This window comes from Rhinolophus sinicus, chromosome 16 (assembly GCF_057876585.1).
Source record: "Rhinolophus sinicus isolate RSI-liver-muscle chromosome 16, RSI-T2T, whole genome shotgun sequence".
Classification (NCBI taxonomy): Eukaryota; Metazoa; Chordata; class Mammalia; order Chiroptera; family Rhinolophidae; genus Rhinolophus; species Rhinolophus sinicus.
In genome coordinates, this window is record NC_142516.1 from 27,717,617 (window position 1) to 27,742,755 (window position 25,139).

The window sequence follows — 25,139 nt, forward strand, 5'->3', positions numbered from 1 at the left end:
CCTCCCAGATGACTCTTACTGCTCAGGAAGAGAATCCGGTAGCCACTGAAAGGGTCAGCAGAACGATGAGGGGTGTAGTGGTGAGAAGCCTGCACTGGGAAGAACTTTTCTGCTCCTGTCTCTGCCAATAACCACAAAATGACCTCGAGTGAGTCACTATCATGAAGAGTGATATGCGGGGTCTCAGCTCCTGCTCCCCATATAAGAACGCAGGACATGGTGAGGCCAAAAAGGAACACCCACGGAGCCACAGATTGGGGAGGAGTCATATTACTATATTCCCGCTGGCGGCTGGGTTGGAGATACAGGAAGCAGGAGCCACACGATGCACAATCCGCCGGCTGCTTCTCTGCCAACCAACCTCACTTGCTAACTGCAATCCACACCTCTCTACAATCCGCGCTTGCCAGCCACCATCATCTACTAGCGTAGTCATGGCAGTTATATTAGTGGCCAATGGCTCACCGGTTACAGCTGACAGCCAACTAGCCACAGCTTATGGCCATCCGATCACAGTTGATGACCATTTACGACCCGAGCCAGCACCTTTCCACGTGAGACCAAGAGCCTGGAATTGCATTCCAGAGGACCTTGTATAGGCAAATACTTTATTATTAAGGTTGGAAACAGGATTGAGGGCTGGTAGAAGGTGAGACCTCCAGGTGGTCACTGGCTCTGAGGCTCGAAAGAGGGCTGCTCTGTCCTGACACAAAAAATGTGTATGCAGCTCCACAGGAGAGAGAAGGGAGGGGGAAGAAAGAGAAGAGGAGAGACTGGGTACCGCGCAGAGCAAGGGCCAGGGCCGAGGACCCGCCTACGGGAAGGCGACAGGAAGGACGGTGGACCTGTGCTCCTCACACTGTCATGAACTGAGTCCCCTGAGATCTAGCTAAAATCAAGGTTCTGATTTACACGCCTGGGGTGGGACTCCAGCTCCTGCACTGCTGACAAGCACCCCGGGCCTGCAAGTGCTGCTGGCTTCTGACCACACCTCGAGTACAAGGCTAGGAGAACAGGAAAGTGCCGTGCGGTCTGTTCACTAGACCATTATAGGACAGGAAATGGGATGCTCCTCAATGACACCAACTTTTTGTAAGGTCTACTACGCTCATACATGCTTTTTTTTATAAGCAACCTGACAAGTTGCAGAGCTAAGATACCAGACGAGGAAGCAAGAGCTAAGGCAGTGACCCTAAGCCCCCAAGAAGTCATAGAATTCAGATTTCCAGACTGTGGAATTTGAAACAAAACTTACTTAGATCTCAAGGGACAGAGAAGACCCAGATGATAGCTACCTGGGTCTTTGATATGAAGCCTTGTCAACTTAACTACCCCTTCCGAAGGTCTTCCTGTGGTGAAGCCCTTTATCTGGGGTCCAGCCCCACTGAGTTCCTTCCCAGAGAAAGTGGCTAACACCTGTACAGCTCTAGTATTTTTATTTGATTCTGGTTTTGTTACATGCTTTGCCAACGGCTGACACTTGTGCGTGCTGCACTGCAATTGATGGGCTAGTTGGACAGCCTGTCATCATCAGGGCTCGAGGTTCAAGCAGATGCTAGCAGGTGCCATTTCAGTGTGATCTTTCTGGAAGAAGGCTGCTTTTCAGAAGAAGGTAGAAGCATCTGGGTGGTGAAGTGCTGCTAACTGATCTATTAGCCTTTTTTTTCCGACAGGCAGAGGGAGTGCTGCTCTTTTTATTTGCATTGATGAAGAGAACTGCTTTAAGAGAATACTGGTCCTTTAGACAGACACGTGTGTGTGGTGGTCTGGCTTGGCAGCTACATGGATCTCACTGCCATTAACAGGGGCATTAAGGTGATAAACTAGACTTTGTTATATGAGCAGTCATTTCTATTTCTTTTAGGAAACCAAACAGATTTCCTTTTCAATTCTAAAAAGTCACAGTACAATCAGCCCCTGGGCAAACCTTCTTACTGTAGACCTTTCTGAGCCTGCAGCAAAGACAAACAGGGCTCCAGGCTTTTATAGAGATCAGGATATCCAGAAAGAAAGGAGGCTCTGCCTTCTGAAAACTTTTTGTAGGGGGAGGTGTGCAGGAGGTGCTTTTTTCATTTTGGTAGAACCACGTAAGTACATTTGGGAGAAAGAATGTAATCATCAGAATAAATAGTTAGACCCTCAACTTATGAATAGAAGTATATTAATGATTTTTAAAAATTGACGCATTTTAAATTAAAAAAAAATTCTTCCAGGTGGCATACAGCCCATAGTTGTACAGTTCTCCAGCGCTATGATTCTTGCTGTAAAATAGTGATCATTGGGGAAAAGAGGGGTGGGATTACTAGACCTGGGAATTATGCATAACCTGCATCCTATTTTATCTATACTGCTACCTTAAAACAAAGGCACCACCGGCACCACCACCACCACCACCACCACCACAACCACCACCACCATCGTGCGCACACACACGACATAGCTGCTGAGAGTAGCACATGATCCCACATCTACGTGTCTCCCTGGGAAAAAATGGTCCAGAACCACTGCTCATAGTCAAAGAGGCTGAAGGAACCTCAGTTTACTGAGGGCAACACTTTTATTTGGTAGATAAGGAAACTGATGCAGAGAGATAAGTGACTTACCAAAGGCTACATGGTAAACCACACACACAGCTGACACAGAACTCAGTTGCTTTACTTCTTCCTGTAAAATTCATCTAAATGACAAAATTGTTTTTAAAAATTTCACTCAATCTTTTTCCATCATTTAACAAGTTAATTGGGTCATATGAAGAAACTGGTAATATCACATCAAAGTAACCATTAACAGCATTTCAAATTAGATTCCAGTGTGGCTTTTAGTCCTAAACTCTTAGACTCAATAAATGTCCTGAAATGTAAGTGTTTTTCCCTCCAACTAATTTATTACAAAATTCCAAAGACCTTTAATCTTCATGGTGGGCTATGCTATAAACTTGACCTATTTTTGTAAAGTTTAGGAAACAAATACCAGAAAAAGAACCATTGTTATTCTAGTTTATATGAAAATGCAAAGAGGAAGAAAATATCCTGTCCATGACACAGCAAGTAACATTTTAGCAGGGAATTTATTAACATCACAGAATCTTAATGTATAAAATAGTCCCACATTTTCCCCTCCTTTTTTTTCTATTATCTTAAGGGAAACTGGCCAGACAACAGCCTTTGAGGGGCTGCCAATTAGTCTGGTTTATAGTGTCTTTTCTACAGCAATTTTTGTGGCTCCCCAGAGCCTCACAGGATAACAAGGTGAGAAAGTGAACCAGGGATCAGAGCTTTGACAGCAGCTACTTCAGGTCCTTCCTGGCAACACAGGGTGAGGGGGGTCTACAAATGATGGGCTGAAGGAACTGGGGCTGTTTTGTCCAGGAAAGAAGAGATTTAAGGGACACAAGGCTCCTTCAAATCCCCGAAGGGCTACTGTGGAGCAGAGATGTACCCCGGAGCCTCCCTACCCAAACCATATCGAAGACCCAAAGATGGGGATTTCTACAAATTAGTTGCCTAGATGACAACTGCAAAACAAGGGCCAACAAGAAACTAATCAAAAGATTGCTTGACGTGAAGGGAGCCAGATCGAGGGCAGTAACTTAAATGACTTGAACATCCAATGGCTTCAGCATCTCACCACTGGATGCAACGGCACAACATGGCACAGACCTGTATCTGGACTTGGAAAGTTTAAGTCCCAGAAGTTGACGGGGTGTTTTCTACCCTGCTATGTGGCTTCCACAGAGAGTTGTATTTGCCTAATTTTGACAAAAGAAATTAATTCTATGAGACACTGCAGAAAGAGGCAGCCTCTTTCTCATTCAATGAGTATTCAAGTTTTCATTGCCATGAATACAGGACCTAAGAGAGATTTGAGAGATGTGATTAAATGGTTTTCACAGAAAATGGAGGTCTAGTTAGTGTGTCCCGTTGTTGTATGATTTAACCTGGCTTTGCGCCAATGCCTTTCGTTCATAGTCCTGGTATAGGCTTGGGGCCAACTAATTTTCTTAACTTTCTTAAGGATTTAGGGAAATATTGGTATGCTCTGCTGTTTAGCTCTGAGAATAATAGGAACATTTTATTGAACTATGCTTCAGAATTGATGATGGTGGCTTGGCACCACTCTCTGAACAATTACTGGAAACAACAACGGCAGAATTGAATAAGCACTGGGTCAGGAGAAAAGCTGACTTAGGGGTCTGGTTCTGCCCCCAGCAGTTATACCTCTGGGTATGAGTCAGAAAAAAGAAGCCAGGGCTGTTCCATGCTGGCCTATCAGACAGGTGCTGTAGGCTGGGGACAGCCTCTAGCACAAGCATGGCTGGTGGGGTGATTCCCCTGAACCAGACAATGAGGGGGACCCTGGCTTGCGGTGGGACAAAGGTTCATGTGCCATCTCTCTCCCTTACAAGATGTGTGATTTCAGGCAAATTAACTTCAGTGTGCTGTTTTCCCATCTATGAAGTGAGATTAAGGAGAGTTAATCTGTCTTCTTTGTTGGGTTATTGTACGGATTTAATGAATTAGTGTATAAGAACTTTGTAATCTGTAAAGCACTATATAAAGTAATAAAAATAATATGAATTATATTACTTTTATCTAGAGGTAAAGCTGTTAAGATAAGCTGCCCTGTGACTGGATCTGGTTAGAAGTGGAAAAATCTGGGTGTGGGCCTACAGGGCTGGGACTAAGAATATTTTTAGAAAATGCTCCTTGTTGAAACCACACAACTAACTCCCTTTTCTGTGGAAGCCATTTTAGTTACATATCTTGAACCTCTCTTAGGTCCTATACTCGGGGCAATGGAAACTTGAATATTCATGGAATGCAGTGTCTAATAGAATTCATTTCTTCTGGGCAAATACAACTCTCTGTGGAAGCCACATAGTGGGGTCTAAGGTTCAGGTACATGCAGTGATAAACTCCTTTGTGCTTATGTTTCTTTTTAAAATCATAAACCTGTCAAATGATCGTTTGCTCACAATAAATACGGAGGGAGTTGGAAATCTAAATGCACAAATATATAAGCGCTTGCATGCGTCCTGAGGATAAATGTGTTTGCTGCCTGAGTAAGGCAAACAAGTTAAAGTAGTAAACTTACAGAGATTCACAGTATTAGGCGGAAGGAGACCTAAGACAGTCTTGGGTCCAACACTTCCATTTGACAGAGTGGAAAACTACGGCCTAGAATGACGAGTGACTTATATAAGGTCTTAGACCCTGTGTAGGGATAGTTATCGAACATTTATTATTATATGCTTGCTATATACCAAGTACTCTAAAGCACTGGAGATATGAAGATATGTAACAATCCCCGCTCTTAAGGAACTGACAATCTAGTGCGGAATCAAACCCATACATTCCTGCAGATAGTGAGTTCTAGATGGGATGAGTGCTAAAATAGAGGATGTGAGAGCCTAATTAACTAGGAAGAAAAAAAAAAAAGAATGTCAAAATGAGAGAGGAGGGAAATGAGAGAAGATTATTTGAGGCACAGAGAGAGCATGAGCACAGACACGCAACATAGCTCTCACAGAATCTTTGAATCAGAAGAGATCTTAGAGACCAGCTCTTCATATAATCTTAAAAATTCCTTATATATTATCCTGGAGAGATGATAATTCAATTTCTGCTGGAACATTTCCAGTGAGAGGAAACTGACTGCCTCACCAGACAGCAAAGGTTTAGTTCTAACCTTTTCAGTTGGTATCGCACTGTATGTAGGGGGTCTGTCAGATTCTATCTCTTCATTGTCGCTGAATAACAGGCCTACTAATATTTGGTCTTTGACTTCCTCTCAAGGGACTAAGAAAATGTCATGTGTTTTAGGACCTCTGCATTTATAGAATGTTACAGCTGGGAGGTACCTCAGATATTACTTAGTCCATTTTTTAAAAAATCTCTTTGGGACTCATGGACTTTATTTGAGAATGGAATAAAAATCTACAGGTCCCTTCCCCCTAAATTCACATGTTCTCGTGATACACAAAAAGCTGCACATAGTTTAAGGGCATTCATGGAGCCCAAGAGCCTGTCCTGGATGAAGAAATCTTTTCATCTTACTGATGGGAAACTGAGGCTCAGAGAAGGAAAAGGCATGCAGCAGAATCATGGGTCAGACCACAGTATGAGCAGAAGAGTCAGACCTATGGGTCAACCTTGGCACCGACACTGACAAACTGAAGGTGTTTGGGGAGCAGGCTGCAGTAGGATCTACTATGAGGCAAAAAGGACACCAGGGTATGAGTGGGAGTGTCATGAGCACTTTCGTTAATTATCTGAAAGTGGTTTATGGAAAAGGATTGAGACTTTTCTCTTTTGCTTCAAGGGGTAGCTCAAAACCGAAAGGTAGAAAAGAACTTCTGCCAGATAGAACTGTCCACTAATGGAATGCACTTCTTGAAAGGTACAAAATTCCTTGTCATTTGACTTTTTGAGGACACAGGACAACGTCCTGCAGAAGGGACTTAAGCATCACAAGAGTATGAACTGGGTGACCTGCACTGGACTTGACTATATAACCCTAGGAGACAAATTCAATCTCATACACTAGCCAGAAAGAAGCTAAGGTCTCCCAGAGAGTGTGGTAAGGAAAGAAAGTGGTGTGAAGGGAAGTAAAGCAAGGTCAGGATGGCCGACACTTCAAGTGGGAGCGTGTGGGAGGGTGATAGTAGTGGAGAGAAATGAGACTTGGAGATATAAGTGGAAGCAAAATGTTGAAAGGTCTTACATAGCATCATGGCTGGTATTCAAGAATGGTGGCCTGTATAGAGTGGTGGGACAGAGAATGAAAGCCAAAGGACATAAAAGTGCATTTCAAAAGAGGAATAAACAGAATCAGTGGTGGTGGCACTAGCGGGGAAATAAGGATGTGAGAAGAGAGGTTGTGGTGAGCTGTAGGTTTCACACAGTGAGTCTGAAGTGATACTGACAATAAGATATGCAAATGAAAATGTCCAGTGATCTGAAATGCTGGCAAGTAACAAAAGGAAAGTCAAGTGGAAACGCCCAGTAGGAAACTGATGAGTTGGGATTAGAGTTCCAGGAGGTCAAGATGTGAGACAGATTAAGGGGTTATCTACAGAGATGAAGTAATTTAAGTTTTAGGAGTAAATACATTTTCAATGAAAATATATAGCAGGAGTGGAAGTCTAAGGAGTTAGCCCACGGGACTGTCCTCAGTGTGGAGATGGGATAATTAAAAAGATGTGAGAAGGAAGAGTCAGCGAGTTAGAGGAGATCTGAGATTAGAGAGTGAAATAAAAACCTGGCAAAAAGGAAGCTTCAGGAAAGAAGAGTGATCAACATAAATACAGTCTTAATTTAGTGTGCATTCAACTGTGTGCTTTGGCGGGTAAATTATAGTAATGTTCATTTTGGCAACAACACAGGTGGTGCAGTATGAGTTATAAAGTGCTTTTAAATGGATTATAAGTATTCCTTAAATAGCATTTTCTAAAAAGCACGCCTTAGAAAATATGACTAAAACTTCTCTCCCAATTTTTCTATCAGTAAATTAGAAATCATTTTAAGTTTAATACGTTCCTTTCACATCCTTGCTTTAAGGAAGGTGATTTTTGCCACCCTGTCGTGAGAAATGGGGAGAGTTACATTGAGGTAACAGGATGTGCCTGGGCTCCTTTAGTTAACGAGGCCGTGGCGGCACAGACTGAATTTAACATTCTGATTTCTGTTCCTTAAAACAAAAACCAAACTAAAAATTAAACACTGACTCGGATGTTAAGAAATAACTTTTGAGAAATAAAATTAAAACAAATTCAATCAGTTTCTTTAACATTTAAATATTTCACTTGGAGAGCTATGCTACAATGACTATAGGAGGTGATAGTTAAAAGTGTAAGAAACTTGTTTCCGTCCAATAATGACACCCACTAAAGGAAAGATTGTGATTGAGAAAAAGTAAAGGAGATTATAATTTTTCAGTTTTGGCAATTTCAAATATTATCATAGTAAGCACAGCTCCAATTTAAAAGTGTTTTAAAAAATGAACTTCAGAAACTAAGAATTAAGAACAAAGAATAAATAAAGGTGAACTAAGTGTTTCCTAAATCTAGTCATTTCAGACCCTCTGGGCTGGGAATTATATAAGGGCAAGTTAGGGAAAAAACTATTGTAAACCATTATGTACTTTATTGAGGCTCATTATTTGAAACACCTCCCTCTGTAGAGGACATCTTCTGATAAATGTATTCTTAGTTCCGAGCTCTACACTGAATCCAAACTCCTGACCCCAGGTAGACAGCCTCTGGGCAGCACCACAGACAAAAGAGAGGAGGAAGAGGCTGAGCTCACTAAACATGAAGACTTGGGAGAGCGCCTAGAAATCAACTGGTCTAAGTGATCATGTTTTACACATCAAGAAACTGAGGCTGAGAGAGAGAAATTCATCACAAGTAAATATCAGAGGCTGGATTAGAACCCAGGTCTTCTTTCCATTCTCCCACAACCCTCCTATTCTGCTGGAAAGGGAGTATATGGGGGAAGGATTCCAGCGTCCCCTCTCTCCAAAAAAAAAGTGGAATGTGTGTGGATTAATACAGTTCTTTGAGGGACATACGAAGTCAGTCATGCTGCCATATTCAGGTGGATATGACTTCAAATTCTGAAAACAGATTCTCACATATTAAATTGAAGTTTATAGAAACATCAGTTGAAGGAAATACAATATTCTATCCCTTGTAGAGCATATTTACTTGCAACTCAGGATAATTTGTCATATGTGTTACCCACTGGCAGTTGTCACTCACATGCACAGAACTTTCCTAAGAAGGCTGGAAAAAGATGCATGTAGAGGCTTTAGGTTAACACTGGATTCGTTGGCAAAGGTGAAGCAAAGAGAGCCTCAATAAGAGAAAAAACAATGCAAAATAATATTCCTAGGACGCCACTTACTTTGGTAGCTTCAGAGACACAGAAAATAATGTGTTTCTGTCAATCTCGTGCAGCAAAGGCTGACATTACAGCTAGCATTCCAGTTCATCGTGGTATTTAACTTCTTACTACCATGGTTTACCCAGCATTTTATTATTATTTTTAGTTGTTATTTATCACACTTATGCTTCCCCCTTGTGGGCAAGATATGGAAGGATTCAAGAATTGGAAGAACCCAGGATTTGGAAACATTCAGGACACAGCCAGGAAGTTATCCTATAGGAAACTGCCTGTCTTTCACATCTTTATCATTAGAAGTTCTGGGATCTATACCTGCTAATGCAATACTCTCCTGCTATTTAAGAAAAGGCAAACCAAAGCAAAATCTAAAATCATTCATTTATGGTAAAATAATCACAATGTATAACAGGCATAAATGACTATTTTGCACATTTTGTATCATTATCCAGACAAGTGTGAGGTCCTTGAAGCAAGTATTTTGCTTTTATAGTTACTATTTTCTGGGTAGGTTCCATCCAATAGTTTTGTATTTATATTAAAAATTCAATCAATGTTTCTTGAATAAATTACATTTATTTAGTACATATTTGTTAAGGACGAGGTGGAGAAAAGCAAGTTATTTATACAAGTTGGTTGCTTTAATCACATCAAAACTAGACTGCGACTAATCTAGTGAAAGTAGAGTAGACATCGGTGTTAGTTACTTTTGCAAAGACAGGAAAGGCGAGAAGACCAGTTACCTCTTTGTAGCTCACTGTGGCAGCACACCCACCCTCCGACTACTTGCCATGGGTGGGGTGGCAGTGGTTTGTCCCTGGGTTAGAACATCAAGGACTAAACAAGAGGAACAGCCACAAAGTAGAGACTAGGCCTTCAGCCTTCATTTTAGCCACAGTCCTCTGAAAGACTGGTGAGCAGAAGGGTGACATGGGCACAGGGTTCAAAATTATCTCAGATTCTCTCCAGGTTCCCTGTCCTGGCCACGCCCCCCACCCCGCCCCTTCCACTCTGATTCTTAGTTGTGAGAAAACAGTCTCTCCAGCTCAAACTTACTTGGCAGCAGCATCTTTTCTCAACTGCTCATGCTTCATGAGGAGATTCTTCCGGTCCCGGAAAGCTTTCCTGACCTTGTACCCTTTGTAGACAGCTTGGATTTTGAAGGCAGCGATGTCCTGTATGGCTGCGATGGACAGGGCACCGTGCTCCAACATGAACTGGATCACCTCATGGCGTTCACCAAGCAAAGCGTAATCGAGGGGCGTGTACCTGAAGCAGGAAGAGCTTTTGTTGTTGTTTCAAGTGTTGGAATATAATTCAAGGCAGTTAAACTGGCAATATTACGCAGCAGAAGGAAACCTCATTTTAAGACGTGGAATGCTGTCAGGCAAAGCTATTTTCTGTACTCCAGGGCTGTTCCTTTTCTTCTCTGAGGGGCATAAAACAAGGGTGAACGTGGGGTCAGGTGCTTTGGGCTGCTGATCATACCCATTCCTGAGTTTTGCTCACTGCTCACAAACCAGGGCCTGTGAGAACACATGCTCACTTCTCCTCTTGCCCAGATTCCAAGTAATTCCTCGCTCCTATCTGAAAATGTACTGCAAATAATATTCTGCGAGATTCAGATGTCTGAGCCCATGATTACTGACAGTTAGCGCTTATGGGATACAAAATATACCTCCAAATGGAGAGACTTAGTGTATGATAAGGATGGCCCTTTAAATCACTGCCGAAAGAATGGATTATGAGACAGTGTTGGGGTAACTGGCTAGCCACGTGGAAAAGATCCTTATATCACATTTTACTTCAAAAGGATGAACCAAAGACATATATATATATATATATATATATATATATATATATATATATATATATATATATATATACATATATATATGAAAATGTTAGAAGAAATCATGGATGGTTTTTTTTAAATTGGGGTGGGAAGTCTTTTTTTTAAGCTACAAAACAGAAACTTAAGCATGATAAATCCAACTACATAAAAATAACAAAAATTTGCAGGGCAAAAACACCAAAGACAAAGATAAAAGATGGTTCCCAAGTAGGAAGTACTAATGGCTCCTAAACATATGTCCAGTCTCACTCATTTAAGAGAAACACAAATTAAGACTCACATGAGAGAGCACTTTAATAACTAGATTAGCAAAGATCAGAAGTTTAAGAACATACTGTGCTGGCAAGGATGGAGGGAGACAGCTTCTCTCATATACTACATTAATCTTTAGGGAGAACAATTTGGCAATATCTGTCAGAATTACTCATGCATCTGCCCTTCAACAGAGCCATTTCACGTGTAGGCCTTTATCCCACAGATCTGCTCTCATGTGTGAAATGCTTTATGTACAAGGATATTCATAGAAGCACAGTTTGAAATAGTAAAAGAATGGAAACAACCTCAATATCCATCAACAGAAGTCTGTTTAAATAAAGCACCCGCCATCCACGCAATGAAGTCATCGGTATAATGCAGCCATTACTGCGGTATATGAATAAATAGAGAACGATCTCCAGGATGTCTTGTTAAAAGAAGAAAAAAGTAAGAAACAGAACAGTATTATGGCGTGCTCCACTTGTACAGAAAAGAATATATCCCTATATGCTTTTCTGTGTAAGATGTATCTCCAGAAGTTTCCCAAGAAACTGGTAATGGTGCTACTTCTGAGAGGGAAACTGCTTGTCTGAGAGGCAGAGATAGGAGGGACATTGACTTTTCACTAAATGCTCTTTTATGCCCTTAAATTTTGTACAGTGTGTATATAGTACCTTTTTGATAAATATATTGTTTAGAAAAGATGGGTATTATTGCCATAGAGTTATATGTTTAAATCTCAACTGGTTACTTTCTAGATGTGTGATTTTAGGCAAATTCCTTCTTAAAAATGTATCTTCTATTTTTAGAAATATAAAATAAATCGGATAAATACACAGAAGAAAATAACAATTATCTGTATTCTCACCCTCACAATTAACCACTGTTAATATCTTGGCAGATATGTTTTCCTTTTTTAAAGAAAAAATGACTACTTGGTAAAAATGACACATTTTTAAGAATTCAAACAATACAAAAAGCTAAAAAATTGAAGTAAAAAAACAAAACAAATCTAAATTCTACCATCCAACAATGCTAGTGATAACTGTCACTTCTTAAACAACCTACTTGATGTTTCTAAGACCCAGCTTTCCTCATCACAGACTTGGCATGAGGAAAAAAATGTAATAAATGTAAAGAATGCATTGTATTATACATGATACAAAGGAAGGAGTTCATAAATGCCAGCTATTATTGTTATTGTTATAGGACATACATTGCAGTATGATCTATGATACCACAGTCACTCATTATAAATATTATTTCCATAGGACCCAAACTAGTATTTATAAGTGGTTATAAATGGTTTGGTCACTTCAGTAAGGAAACTCTGAATTCAGAAGGAAGCCCCAAATACTGAAACTAAGGAACCCCCATTTTAGGACAGCTTGATTTGCCCCTACTGTTCAGGGACCAGAGGCCATAAGTAGAAGTCCCTATATAAACTTTAAAATATTATTTATAAGTAGGTAGCATTTTGTAAATTTAAAAAATTTAACTACATATTCAATGGAAAAGGTTATCAGAGTCACAGAACCACACAACAGTAGAGCCAAACTGAATTTTAGAGGACGTTCAGTGTAATAAAATAAACAGACCCCGAAAAAATAAGTACCTTGCTGAAGGTTATGTAACTAGTTACCTGCAGAATCTAGACTGCAACTAAGATCGCATGACTCCCTGTTTAATAATCCTTCCACAATACATCTGTCAATTACTGAGTATAAGTCTCCTATAGAATGAAACTTCTAAAATCAACATGCAAATAACATATATTTAGTAAGCTTGATCATTTCTTCTATAATTAAAATGTAGTGTCTTTCACATAGTATACAAGCAGGATTATCAAAATCTGGTTTATGAAAGTAAGGGCCCAAACTATACCTTTACTTACAAATATGACCAAAGGAAATAACAGGGAGCATAATACACCCGAAAGAACGCAGAAGTGGGAGTCAGCAGATCTGTGGGACCCTGGGCATTCTTTTTACTTCTCTGAGCTCTGTTTTCTCATTTGTAAAAGGTGGTGAAAGGAAGGTAAGAAAAACTAGATCTCTTAGGCTGCTTCTGGATGGAAAATTTCATTTCAAATAAATATTTTTAATGAAAAAAATTATATTTTTATTATGAGAAAATTCAAACATAAACAAAAGTAGAGAGAATAATACCATAATCCTGTAAATACTCATCATCCAAATTTAACAATTAGCAAGATTTTTGCCATATTTGCTTCATCTAAGCCTTTCCTCTTTATTGTTGCTAAAGTACTTTAAAGCAAATCCCAGAACTCCTATCATTTCATATCTCTCCATCTCAGTATTCATCTATAAATAATATAAGCATAACCACAATGTCTTTCTTGTGTTAACAAAATTAACTGGAATTCCTTAGGAAGATCTAATTCCCACTCCATATTCAAATTTCCCCAATTTTCTCAAAAATGTCTTTTTACAATTGGTTTATTTAGGATTCTTAGTCAATTTTTGACCAAGGAGACACAATTCAAATATCTAGCAAGGTTTTAAGGTTGAAGTTTATACCTACAGTTTAAGCAACTGACCGTATTGTGTTTATTACTTCTGAATCTTTCTTCATCCCCAGTTCAATTTAGAAACATTCAAGTGCTGTGAATATTCCCATCGATGTCAGAGTGTAGCTGTCAGCTAGTTATTGACTGAAAGCCAGAAGTAGCTGGCAAAAATTATGTCTATGCTGTGCACATCAAGCGGTAGTGTCGATGCACCAGAAGTAAAAATTAGCTCTACATTGATGGTAACCAGTCAAGAAACAATGTAGATAAAGACAAGAACAAGACACAATTGGACCTGCCATCTGGGAATGGTCTGAGGGGATGAGCAGAATGCCTAAACTAGAATGTCAATAAACATGAAAGGCAGTGCCAAGTTCTGACATTTGCACAGCAAGGTGCACTGCTGATGAAACATTAAAGGAGGCTGGAATATTGCACTGTCTCTTCATCTGTATGATTGGCAGCACAGGTAGGAGGATTTTTCCTTTCGTCTTTAGGTCTGTAATTAACATATGCTTCCTCCAGGAAGCAGTAAGCATCTTCATTCACAGGCTTACTTAGGTCTTAAATTCAAGGCTGATTAGCATATAAATGGGAATTGAATTACAAAAAAAAATTTTTTTTACTGTTTCCTAAAAAACTAGTAGTCAGTTAACATTGTTAGAGAATAAATCCTTTCTAGAAATAAATCATTACTAGCACTTAGGATTTGTAAAGTTTCCCTTTTGATTTTTTTAGGATTTCAGAGGGAGAATTCTTCAGCTTTCTCACATATCTGCTTTAATATCAAAACCTCAGCCTTGAAGATTCCACTTGGCTTTCCAGCTTCCTTACATGTCCAACCCCCTAAATCTTCAAATCTTTTTTGTTTTGCAGTTGTCATCTGAATATAATTGCTCCTAAAGTAAGACATACTAGTCTGCTTTATCTAATTCTGCATGTGCTCTAAGAATTCCAGAAATTTCTAAAATAGATATGGAGCAGGGTCATGCTTCTAGGAGCCTGAAAACATCCACTTGTAGTGCAGGTTATTTACTGAACTGCTACTACATGAAAAGCACAGTGAGCAATACAGAGATGACCATGATCTTCAGGAGTTCTCTGCTAATACAAAGGACAGATTACATAAAATGATAACATAAAGTGAAACGTGCCACATGCTATAGAAATACACCATGTACAGGAGAAGAAAGTTTGGGACACATGACTGTGGAATCAGAACACTTTCCCTAGATGAGGCTGCATTCTAACAGAGGAATGACATGATTAACAATGACATTAGAAATATGATTTAGGAAGGCTACCTTGGAAGTAGGTGAGTTGAATGAGGAAAGATCAAAGGAGGGAAAACAGCAAGGAGACAGTGCAATAGTTCTAGAAAGAGTCAAAGAGGGCTTGATTTAGACAATGGCGCTGGTGATGAAGAGGAGATGACAGTGTGAGCCAAGGAGAGAGATATGCTGAGTCTGAAACAGAGTTTTAGAACTCAGCAGTGCCCAGGTGACTGCTGACGCAAAGGAGACAGATCCAGGCTTTGAAGAATGTTTGTATTTAAAAAATAATAAATGGAAGAGGAACCAAAAGAAATGGAGAAGAGCAGACAGAATTAGAACAGGATCAGGGAAATATACTGTCACAGAAGCTTAAAAAAGGTTTAGTCTCAATAAAGTAAAGAAGAGGAAGCAACAGAACTAGGTGATGCAGAATAAGCCAGTGAGAGCGGACAGAGAGGCCAGTGTACGATTTTTCAGTTGGGAATTTGTCAGTGACCATTTAGACACAGATTTCAGTACAAATGTGAAGATGGAAGCCTGATTACAAAGGCATGAATGGTGAGTATGAGGAAATGGAGGCAGTGAAGAGAGTCTGAGAGAAGACTTTATGGGCAGAAAAGACAAACTTCAGGGAAAAAGTTTCGGAAAATAATGGATGGAGGATATAATTAATGGGGTATGGTTCTGAAGAACTGGGGAAAATGAAGGGGTTGGCCCCAGAGAGGAAGAGCATGTTCCCACTGAGACAGCTGGCCCACAGAGAAAGTCCCCCCTTCTCCTCAAAGTTTCCCACCTCCTGACAGGAAGAAAGAATTGGTGGTGGCTAAGAAGGTGGGGATGGTGTCATTTTAGTTAGAGCATCCATGGACAATGAAAACTAAAGCACAGACCTGGGTTGGGGAAAGCTCAGGGATGGAAGTCTGACCACAAATTTAGCTGTTACCTACAAATTACTAGAATCTTCCTAGATGCAAGAACACCAAGAATCTGTTCTGCTTCAACTTCACACTGTATCTGGTCCTTTTTCACTGGGCCTGGGTCCTTGGAGAACACCCCCAGCCTAACCCTGTGGATCTCATATTATTCAAGAAATCTGTATTTAGACTAAAGTCCCGAGCTTTCATCTTAGTTTCTCCTTATTTTTTTCATGTTATATCACGGCACCTCTGTCCACTAACTGATAATATCCTCTTCATCAAGAGAAACTTCTTGAACCTGTAACACATTCCACTAAATTCCTAGTTTTGGTCAATCAGAAACCCCTGACTTGATGCTAGTCACCAGCCAGAAGAAAGGAAGTTACCTCATCTGTAAAATGTAAGCTCGCCCTAGGTAATCTCTAAAGTTCTAAATAGCTTTCCAATCCCATGAGCCAAGTCAACATGGCCTGGGCCTTTTACTCTTTTCTTCTGGTTTAGGATTGCCGTATAAATATACTTACTATTTTTGAACCAGTATTTAAACTTGAGATTTTAAAAATCTAGCAGAAAGGATGTGAGATGCACAATAGTACACACTTTTTATCAACAGTTGACTTACCTCTCTTCATTGTTTTCCATCTGATTAGGGAAGGCAGCAAAGTCTAGTAGTAATTTAATGGCATCTAGGTATCCATTGTTACAGGACCAGTGCAAAGCTGTTCTTCCCTACAAGCACGAGCAGAGATCAAGTACATCTGGAATCAGTATTTTTGGACGTAGTTATTTAGGCTAACTAAAAAATATATATAATTCTCTCCCCAAAGTACGAAGTGGAGAAGATAGACAGTACTTTAACCAAGTGATGAAAATTAGCACAAGTTAAGGGGCATCATATATCTCCAGAGGTGATCTCCGGAGAAGGATTCAATATCACTTATGTAATATTCCAACCCAAAATGAAAAACTTGAATCCAATTGTGAGGAATCATAAGCTAAACCCAAATGGAGTGAAATGCTATAAAACAAATGACCTGCATTCTTAAATAATTTCAGTGTCATAAAAGATAAAGAAATCATGAAGCATTGATAGAGATAAAGAGGGATATCTCATGGTGTTAAAGCAAAGAGGAAGATAGCACAATCCTAAATCTGTATGTACCTAATAACACAGTTTCAAAATATATAGGCTGAAAACTGACAAATTAAAAGGGGAGGTAGTCAAATCCATAATTACAGTGGGAGATTTTTAACCCATCTTTTATAATAGTTGATAGAATAAACAGATAAAAGAGCAGGAACGTTATAAAAGACCTGAACAATACAATGTAAAAATTTGACTTAAGTGATATATATAAAACACCGCATCCAAACAATGACAAAATCAGTATTCTTTTCAAGTGTACATAGAACATTTACCATATCAACCATATGCTGGAGCATAAAGACAGACTTAAAAGATTTTGAAAGACTATGATAATTCAGAGTATATTTTCTGACCACAGGAGAATTTAAAGTACACATCAGTGTGGTAGGCAGAACAATGCACTACCTAGCAAGGATAACTACATTTTAATTTCTGAAATCTGTAACTATGTTATGTTACATGGAAAGGGGGAATTAAGGTTGCTAATCAGCTGACTTTGAGATGAGGAGATTATCCTGGATTATCCAAGTAGGCCCAGTGGAATCACAAGTTTTTATAAGTGAAAGAGGGAGGCAGGAGGGTGAGTGTCAGAGTGATGTAGTGTGAAAAAGTCTCAGCTAGTCATTGCTAGCTTTGAAGATGGAGGCATGGGGCCCAAGCCAAGGAATGAGGACACCATCGAGGTGCAGGGAAAGTCCAAGAAACAGATTCTGCCCTAGAGCCTCCAAAAGGAATGTAGCCCTGTGAGACCCATTTGGTCTTCTAATATCCAGAACAGTAAGGTAATAATTTGTGTTGTTCCAAGCCACTAAGTTTGTGGAAATTTGTTACAGCACCAATAGGAAATTAATGCAATCAACAACAAAATGAGAATAAGAAAATGCCTAACTGTCTGGAAATTAAACAATACACTCCTAAATAATCTATGTGTCAAATAATAAGTCAATATAGAAATTAGAAAATGTTTGAGCTGAATGATAGTGAGGGTATAACTTATCCAAACTTGTCGGATACAGTTAAGCAGTGCTTAGAAGCAGCAGCATGTGTAAATACATAGATTGGAAAAGAATATGGAAAAAAATCAATGATTTAAACTTTCATCAACAGTATCTTTAAAAAAAACAGTAAATCAAACCTGGGGAAAATAGATGGCAGGAAATAATAAAGGTAAGAGTAAACACGAATGAAATAGTAAAACTAAAAACTTAAAATATAGCAACTCAACAAAGACAGAAGTCAGTCCTTTGAAAAGGTGAATAAGCAAAGTGGAAAATGTTTTAAAGAAGAGACAAAACACATTACCAGTATATGGAATGAATAAGAGGAAATCACTATAGATCCTACAGACATAAAAAAGGTAAGAGCATATATGACCAACTTTATGCATATCCATTTGACTTTTTAAATAAAATGGATAAAGTTCTCAAAAATGCAACTTACTAAAGGGGAAATGAAAATAATTAGAAAATCTAAATAGTTTGGTAATTGTTAATAGCACTGAATCATTATTAACAACTTTTGCACAAAGGAAACCCCTAGATGTGATGACTTCACCAGGGAATCCTCCCAAACATTTAAGGAAGAATTAACAACAATCTCACACAAATTCATTAGGAGAATAAGAAAAGAGGTACTACTTCCTAACTCTTTTAATAAGGTGAGTGTAACCTTGTTACCAAAGCCTGACAAGTACAATACAAGGAAGAAAAACTGTAGATCAAACTCTCTCATGAACCTAGCTGCAAAAATCTTAAAATATTGGCAAATAAAATCCACTAATATATATAGTTTTAAAATATATCATAAGTGGGCTTACTCTAAGAACCAAAGGGTGGTTTAACATCTGAAAAACAATGTAATCAATGTAATTCACCATATAAACAGCACAGAGGAGAAAAATAATATGATCACGTTGATAGATGCAGGAATAGTATCTGACAAAAATTAAACAGCTAATTGTGATTAAAAAAATCTTAGCAACTAGAACTATAAGGGAACCTATAGCAAACCTTGTATTCAATGGTGAAATATTTCAAGCTTTCTCCTTGAGAAGCCAGGATGAGTTAAGAACGTTAACTATCACCAATTGTATTCAGCATTGTGTTGGAGGTCCTAGCTAGTTCAATAAGGTAAGACAAGAAATGAAAGGCATAAGGATTGGAAAGAAATAAACAAAAATGTTATTATTCACAGATAGTATGATTGTTTATGTAGATAATCCAAAACAATACACATTAAAACAATACATATAAAAATAGAAATGGAAAGTGGATTAATATATACAACTTGTGTAAGAAACTGACAACTTGTAAAAAATGTAAAAGATACTGTAAATTATAAAAGATGCATTTCTAATAACATAGGTACAAGGACCACATTTTACATATTTTCATTATGTTACTTTTATATGTAGTAATAATCTTGATAAATATTTATTGAAATAATTAATATGGAATATATTTTCTGACATGGAAAACACGCTAGTATTTTTAAAGAGTTAAATTAAACTAGCAAAAAAGTCAATACTGGCTAAATTGAGAGAAATCAATACATTACTACATAGCTGGGGGAAGCATAGATTAACCCATATGTTTTAAAAATCAGTTCAACAGTATCCTCGTATATCAAAGCCTAATTACATTCATATACCATTCATTACTCTGATTCAATAATCTCACTTATGAGAAACCATTCTAAGGAAATAATCCAAAAGAAAAAAATATTAAATGCACAAAGATGACTAATGCCACATGATCTGTAATAACGAAAAAGTGTCTAGCGATAGGAAGTTACTTATTTAATTGTAAAATTTGAATCATAGGCATAGTTTGGACAGAGACTCCCTCCAACTGCCCTGCCACTGTTGTTACCTTAGGGTAATTATTTAAGTTCCATGAGCTTCAATTTCCTCATCTGTAAAATGAGGGTAATAATAGTAAATACTTTATAGAGTTACGATGAGGACTGATCTTTATGATTAAACATAAAGTTCTTAGAAGTTTAGAATGTTTAGCATCCATGATTACAAAAAAGATTACATACCAAGTGAGAAAATACTTGTGATAATTTTAAGTGAACAAAACAAAATGTGGTTTGTAAAATCATACAACTATATGTATATATATGTACATATATATACATATATATATACTCACATACATATATATACATATGCATATGCCATGTATGTATATTTTATAAAAGTTATAAAATTATTCCCATCCTATATTATGACTTTGTTAAATTACATAGACAGACCAGGACTTGAAAAGAACGTGGATAAATAAAAATCATTTTTAATTAACAGATAGATTTGTGAGCGATCTCTTCATTTGGCAAATTGTCACTTTACTCAATTTTAGTTAACAAAGTAAAACTACTCTAAACACTTAGAAACAACAGAAAAAGACCCAGAATTCCTACCTCTTTGTCTTGAATGTTAGGGTCTGCATTATTTTCCATGAGCACTGCCATGCAATTGATGTACCCCCCATATGCAGCACACTGCAAAGGGGTTCTTCCTGCGTAATCTTGCACATTTGGATTGATCTTATTTTCTATCAATATCTGGCAAACATCAGCATTTCCTCCCAGTGCTGCCCAATGGAGAAGAGAATGTCCATCTTGGTCTACTAGATCTACCCTTGCTCCACCTGAAAAAAAGCAAAAATAGAATAAAAATGTCTAATATAGAGGGCATTTATCAAAAAGAATAAAAGCTTAAAAAATATAACAACAGCTTTCGTCTCAGTGAAATACTTCCACGTATATTATCTACTTCAGATTTTTACAATAAGCCTGTTAGTTGATCAGGGTAGGCATTATTTCCCTGTACATAAAAGGAAACTGAGGATCAGGCAGATGAAGTGACTATTCCAAAAATCACACAACTAACAACAGGTGGAGCTAGGACCTCGAGTTTCCTGTTGCCAGGGGTGGCGTTCTTCCCTCCATCCTTCTACCCAGGAGGCTCTCTGTTCCGTAAGGCTGTATATTTCAAATGATGAAAGCAAGAATTCCTACCTTTTGAGAGTGACTTATGAGGAGCACTCTTAATAACTAACCTTTAATAAGTGTCTGAATCACATCTTTGTGTCCCATCTCACAGGCTCGGAAAAGTGGAGTATGTTTCATGACATCAGTAGCATCTACTTGAGCATTATTTTCCAATAATAACTTCACAGTGCTGACATGGCCAGAAAGGGCAGCAGCATGTAAAGCTAAGAGGGGAGCAAAAGAAAGTGATGAACGCTGTAATAGCAACTTTACCTCTTTATTATTCGAACTATGTCTCTTTCCCTCGTTTGACCTCCCCATTTTAGCTAAATGCAGTCTAATCTTAAGGATTCTCTATTTTTCCCTTTTATAGATTTCTATCTTCCTTCTATTCATATGTGTTACTCACACTTTCCCCCTTTCCTTCTACCTTTCTCATCTCACCGTTTTCTTCCTGTCCTGTTGGTCTGAAATGGTCCCCTCTTCTCAGTTACTAGTTTATTATCTTTTCCTCTTTATAAGAGAGCAAGAAAAAAATAAATGACAAAGAGAAATAATTTAAACGATGTAGGCAATTCTGCCCACCAACCCACTCAATAAGCACAAGCCCCTGAGGGACTGTGTGACAAGACACGTCAATCTATGGTTCCTTCACGAGCTATTCCTGTGGTTGGTCTTTGTACCCACGTGATACTGAGAGTTCGAGCACCTTACTGCATTGAGTGCATTTTTCATACAATGTGCCTCCAAAGGCAAGCCAGCTATTTCCTCAGGGCCCAATTTAAGAAACAGCAATTTGTTTCAACACTGGAGAAAACATTGAGATGGAATGTGGTCTCTTCTCTGGTGCTTTTGTGAGGGGTTTGCAAGAGTAATTGTGACTATATATGAGTTTCATGTTATGCTGATCCCTTACCTATGTTATACCACTCTAGTGCTTGACTTATGCCTTCAATCTTTAGATTACTCTTTAAATTCTATTTAAATTCATCACTCTTTAAATTCTTCTGAATTTGCCAGGATAACTATTTAGAGGTCCGGGTCAGCTCTTTCTAAGTATTATGGCTCTATAATGCCTAGAACAATGTTTCTTTCATACAGTGTGATCCATGGACCAAACCTAGGAAGCTTATAAAAATGCAGATTCCTAGAGATTTGTTGAGAATGCTATGGGCTGGGTATGAATGCAATGAGGGGAATTCAGCAGGGAACAAAATAGGTAATGTTACATTCTAGCATGGGAAGCAAAAAAAACCCCCCAAAACCCGAATATATAAACAACAAGTATTAGCTAGTAATGGATGGTATAATTGAAAGTAATAAAAGGTATTTTGATTTGTAGAATGACTGGGGGACTACTTTTGATTGGTGGTTAGAGAAAGCCTTGCTAAGGAGCTGACATTTAAATTGAGATCTGAATCATAAAAAAGAGACAGCAATGTGGAGACCTGCAGAGAGACTAGTTTGGGCAAAGGGAACAGTTAACATAAGGACAGGAATGAATCCGTGTGCTTTAGGAAGGCAAGGAAACTGCAGCACAATAGGTAGAAAAGGCCAGATCATAAATGGACATACAGGGCAGAATGTCAAAGACATTGAGGGGCTTGAAATAGGTGAGTGATATTATCTGATTTACGGTTTAAACACAACACTTTAGTTGTTCTGAGGAAAATGCATTGTAGCAGATTAGAACATAAGCAGGGAGACCAGTTAACACTATTACAGTAGACTGGGTAAAAAATGATGGCTTGAACTAGGGTGGCAGGAGTAGAGATGGAGAGAGATAGAAAGATTTAAAATACATTTTGGAGATGGAGTCAACAGGACTTGTTGACAGAATTTGAAACAGGTTCTCTGCCCATATATTCTGGAAATCTCCATTTAAACAAACACCCCTAGTAATTCTTCTGCATACTTGAGTTTGAGAGTCCTGAGCTAAATGGATAACTGTTAATTTGACCTAGATGAGATTCAGACTAGTGTGAGAGATTTCACATATTTGAAGTGTTGTCATATGGAAGAAAGCACAGAGTGGAACATTCAGTTTGACAAATTTTGGTGCAGTATAAGGAAGAACATTCTAGTAGAGTTAGTTAACCTAACTAAGAGGCAAGGAGTGGGTTCCCTATATCGGAGCTGTTCAAACACAGGATGAAAGACCACTACTGAGAATGTTATAAGGCAGATTGAAGCATGATATACCTATGATACTTCAGTGATTTTCACATTTTAAGAGCATAAGAATGCTGTTTCCTCCAAATGAAATTTTATAAAACACTCCACATATAAAACCGGTAAGAGTTGTTCTGACTAAAGCAGGGGTGGAGGGTTATTCACTTAAGCATCTGTGTCCTCAGCAACACTTCAAGTACCTCTATAGAAACCCGGTGCTCTGGAGAACATGGCCTGGAAAACCCTGAACTAGATCTAATTTTAAGGTACTTTCTAATTCTGAAATTCTACAATTCTGTGATATGACATCAGGATACAATAGATACTCTTCAGACAAATATCAATGTCAAATAAAACAAAATTAGACAAAATGTCAATTAAGCAAAAGACAGAGCAATCTTATTAAAGGAAATTATCCATTTCTGACTATTTACATTTACTTTATATTAAAATAACCTTAGACTTAACTGTTGTTGCTCCCTCTTTGAAAAAGTGCCACAAGTTTACACAGGAATGCTATATTTTTAATTTAACTTTACGTTACGGAAAATTTCAAACATATTCAAAAGTAAAGACAATAGTCCAGTAAACTCAGTATAGCCATCACCCAGCTTCAGCAATTATCAGTACACGACTAATCTTGTTTCATCTAACTGCCATCCAGCCCCTCTACTTGTGATCATTTTGAATAAAATTCTAGAGTCATATCCTTCCATTTGTAAATATTTTGGTAAGTGTATCTGAAAGACATGTATTTTGTTTAGAAACACAACCACTGTATCAGCCAGGGTCCATTTAGGAGACAGAAACCATGCCAGATACTTGAACAGGGAGAATTCAATACAAGGAATTGTTAGCTGCGAAATGAAGAACTGAAAAAAGCAAAAAGGGAACACTAAGGTATCACAGATGTAGTCAATGCAGAAAACAGCTACAAATTCTAGGACTGGGGGAACAAAAACAAGAGGATGGAATTATTAAAACTTAAAAGCTTAGAAGTGGAGCCCTGCGGAGCTCAAACTCTGACCTCTGAGGAGGGTGCACTGAGGCTGCTACTGGGACTGACGGAAAAACTGCACAGTGAAATTAACTGTTGCCATTGGAACTAAGTGTCATTGCTGTGCTGAAGAAGACTTACTAGGGTGATGCTTCCAGGAACAGGAAACAAAGACATATGGTAAGCAAACAGAAAGATGTAATCTCTTCCAGGTTTCCAGTCCCTCTACTGCCCCCTATGGGCTGGTTCGAACAGGGCGCCTGTTGGCAAAGGCGAAATGAGCTCCAGGCCCAGCACTGCAAAGTCCCACTATTATACCTAAAACATACTAACGAAAATTCTGTATTACCAAATATCCAGACAGTGTTCATATTTTTCTGATGACTTTAGCATTTTTATAGTTTATTTATTTGAGTCAGGATCCAAATAATGTCCGTATATTGCTGTTGACAAGAACTTTTTTTTTCCCAATAGAAAGGAGAAAAACAACAACAACCCTATAGAGGGATGATGCAGAGGAAGTCACTTTACTAGACGAGAAATGTCAGGAAGCATCTCTGGTATATAATAAAATCCCCATAGGAGAAAGAGCCCAGGGAATTAATGAATCTGAGAAGAATTTACGTCTGAACTCCAACCATGGTGCACATCCAAAAGACACCGTTGGTCAAAAGGATTCAAATATCCTCACCTATACTTTATTAAAATACATGAAAAAGTTAAGCTAAAATAAAGGCTAGTGATAAAGTGAAAGGGTGCACACTAATGGAAGTCAGACAAAAAATTAAATGTTCGGACCATTTATGAATTCAATGTCCTACGTGTCTGCAGTATACCTCTTAAGAAGCTTAAGGTCTGCTGCGAGGCTTTGATAAAGAAATCTTTTTGAAAGTTAAAGACTTTATCAAAATTGATATTATCTAAAAACTCTTAAAAATAATTTAGAGGGTATGGTGGTGTAGATCTCTCTCTCTCTCTCTCTCTCTCTCTCTCTATATATATATATATATATATATATATATATATATATAGAGAGAGAGAGAGAGAGAGAGAGAGAGAGATTATTAGATGTAATTTCCTCTCCACTCTTCCC

General features: G+C 38.3%; 1 protein-coding gene across 2 annotated transcripts in view; it reads right to left on the minus strand.

The window, feature by feature from the left end:
- Positions 1–25,139, minus strand: part of INVS (inversin) — a 117,364-nt gene that overhangs the window by 21,144 nt on the left and 71,081 nt on the right. For both annotated transcript variants that reach the window (XM_019729227.3, XM_019729229.3), the window contains exons 9-12: positions 20,946–21,101; positions 20,305–20,534; positions 16,357–16,463; positions 9,960–10,172 (exon numbers count right to left, since the gene is read on the minus strand). In XM_019729227.3, the coding sequence (XP_019584786.3) occupies positions 9,960–10,172; positions 16,357–16,463; positions 20,305–20,534; positions 20,946–21,101 (706 nt within the window). The remainder of the gene's footprint in view (positions 1–9,959; positions 10,173–16,356; positions 16,464–20,304; positions 20,535–20,945; positions 21,102–25,139) is intronic.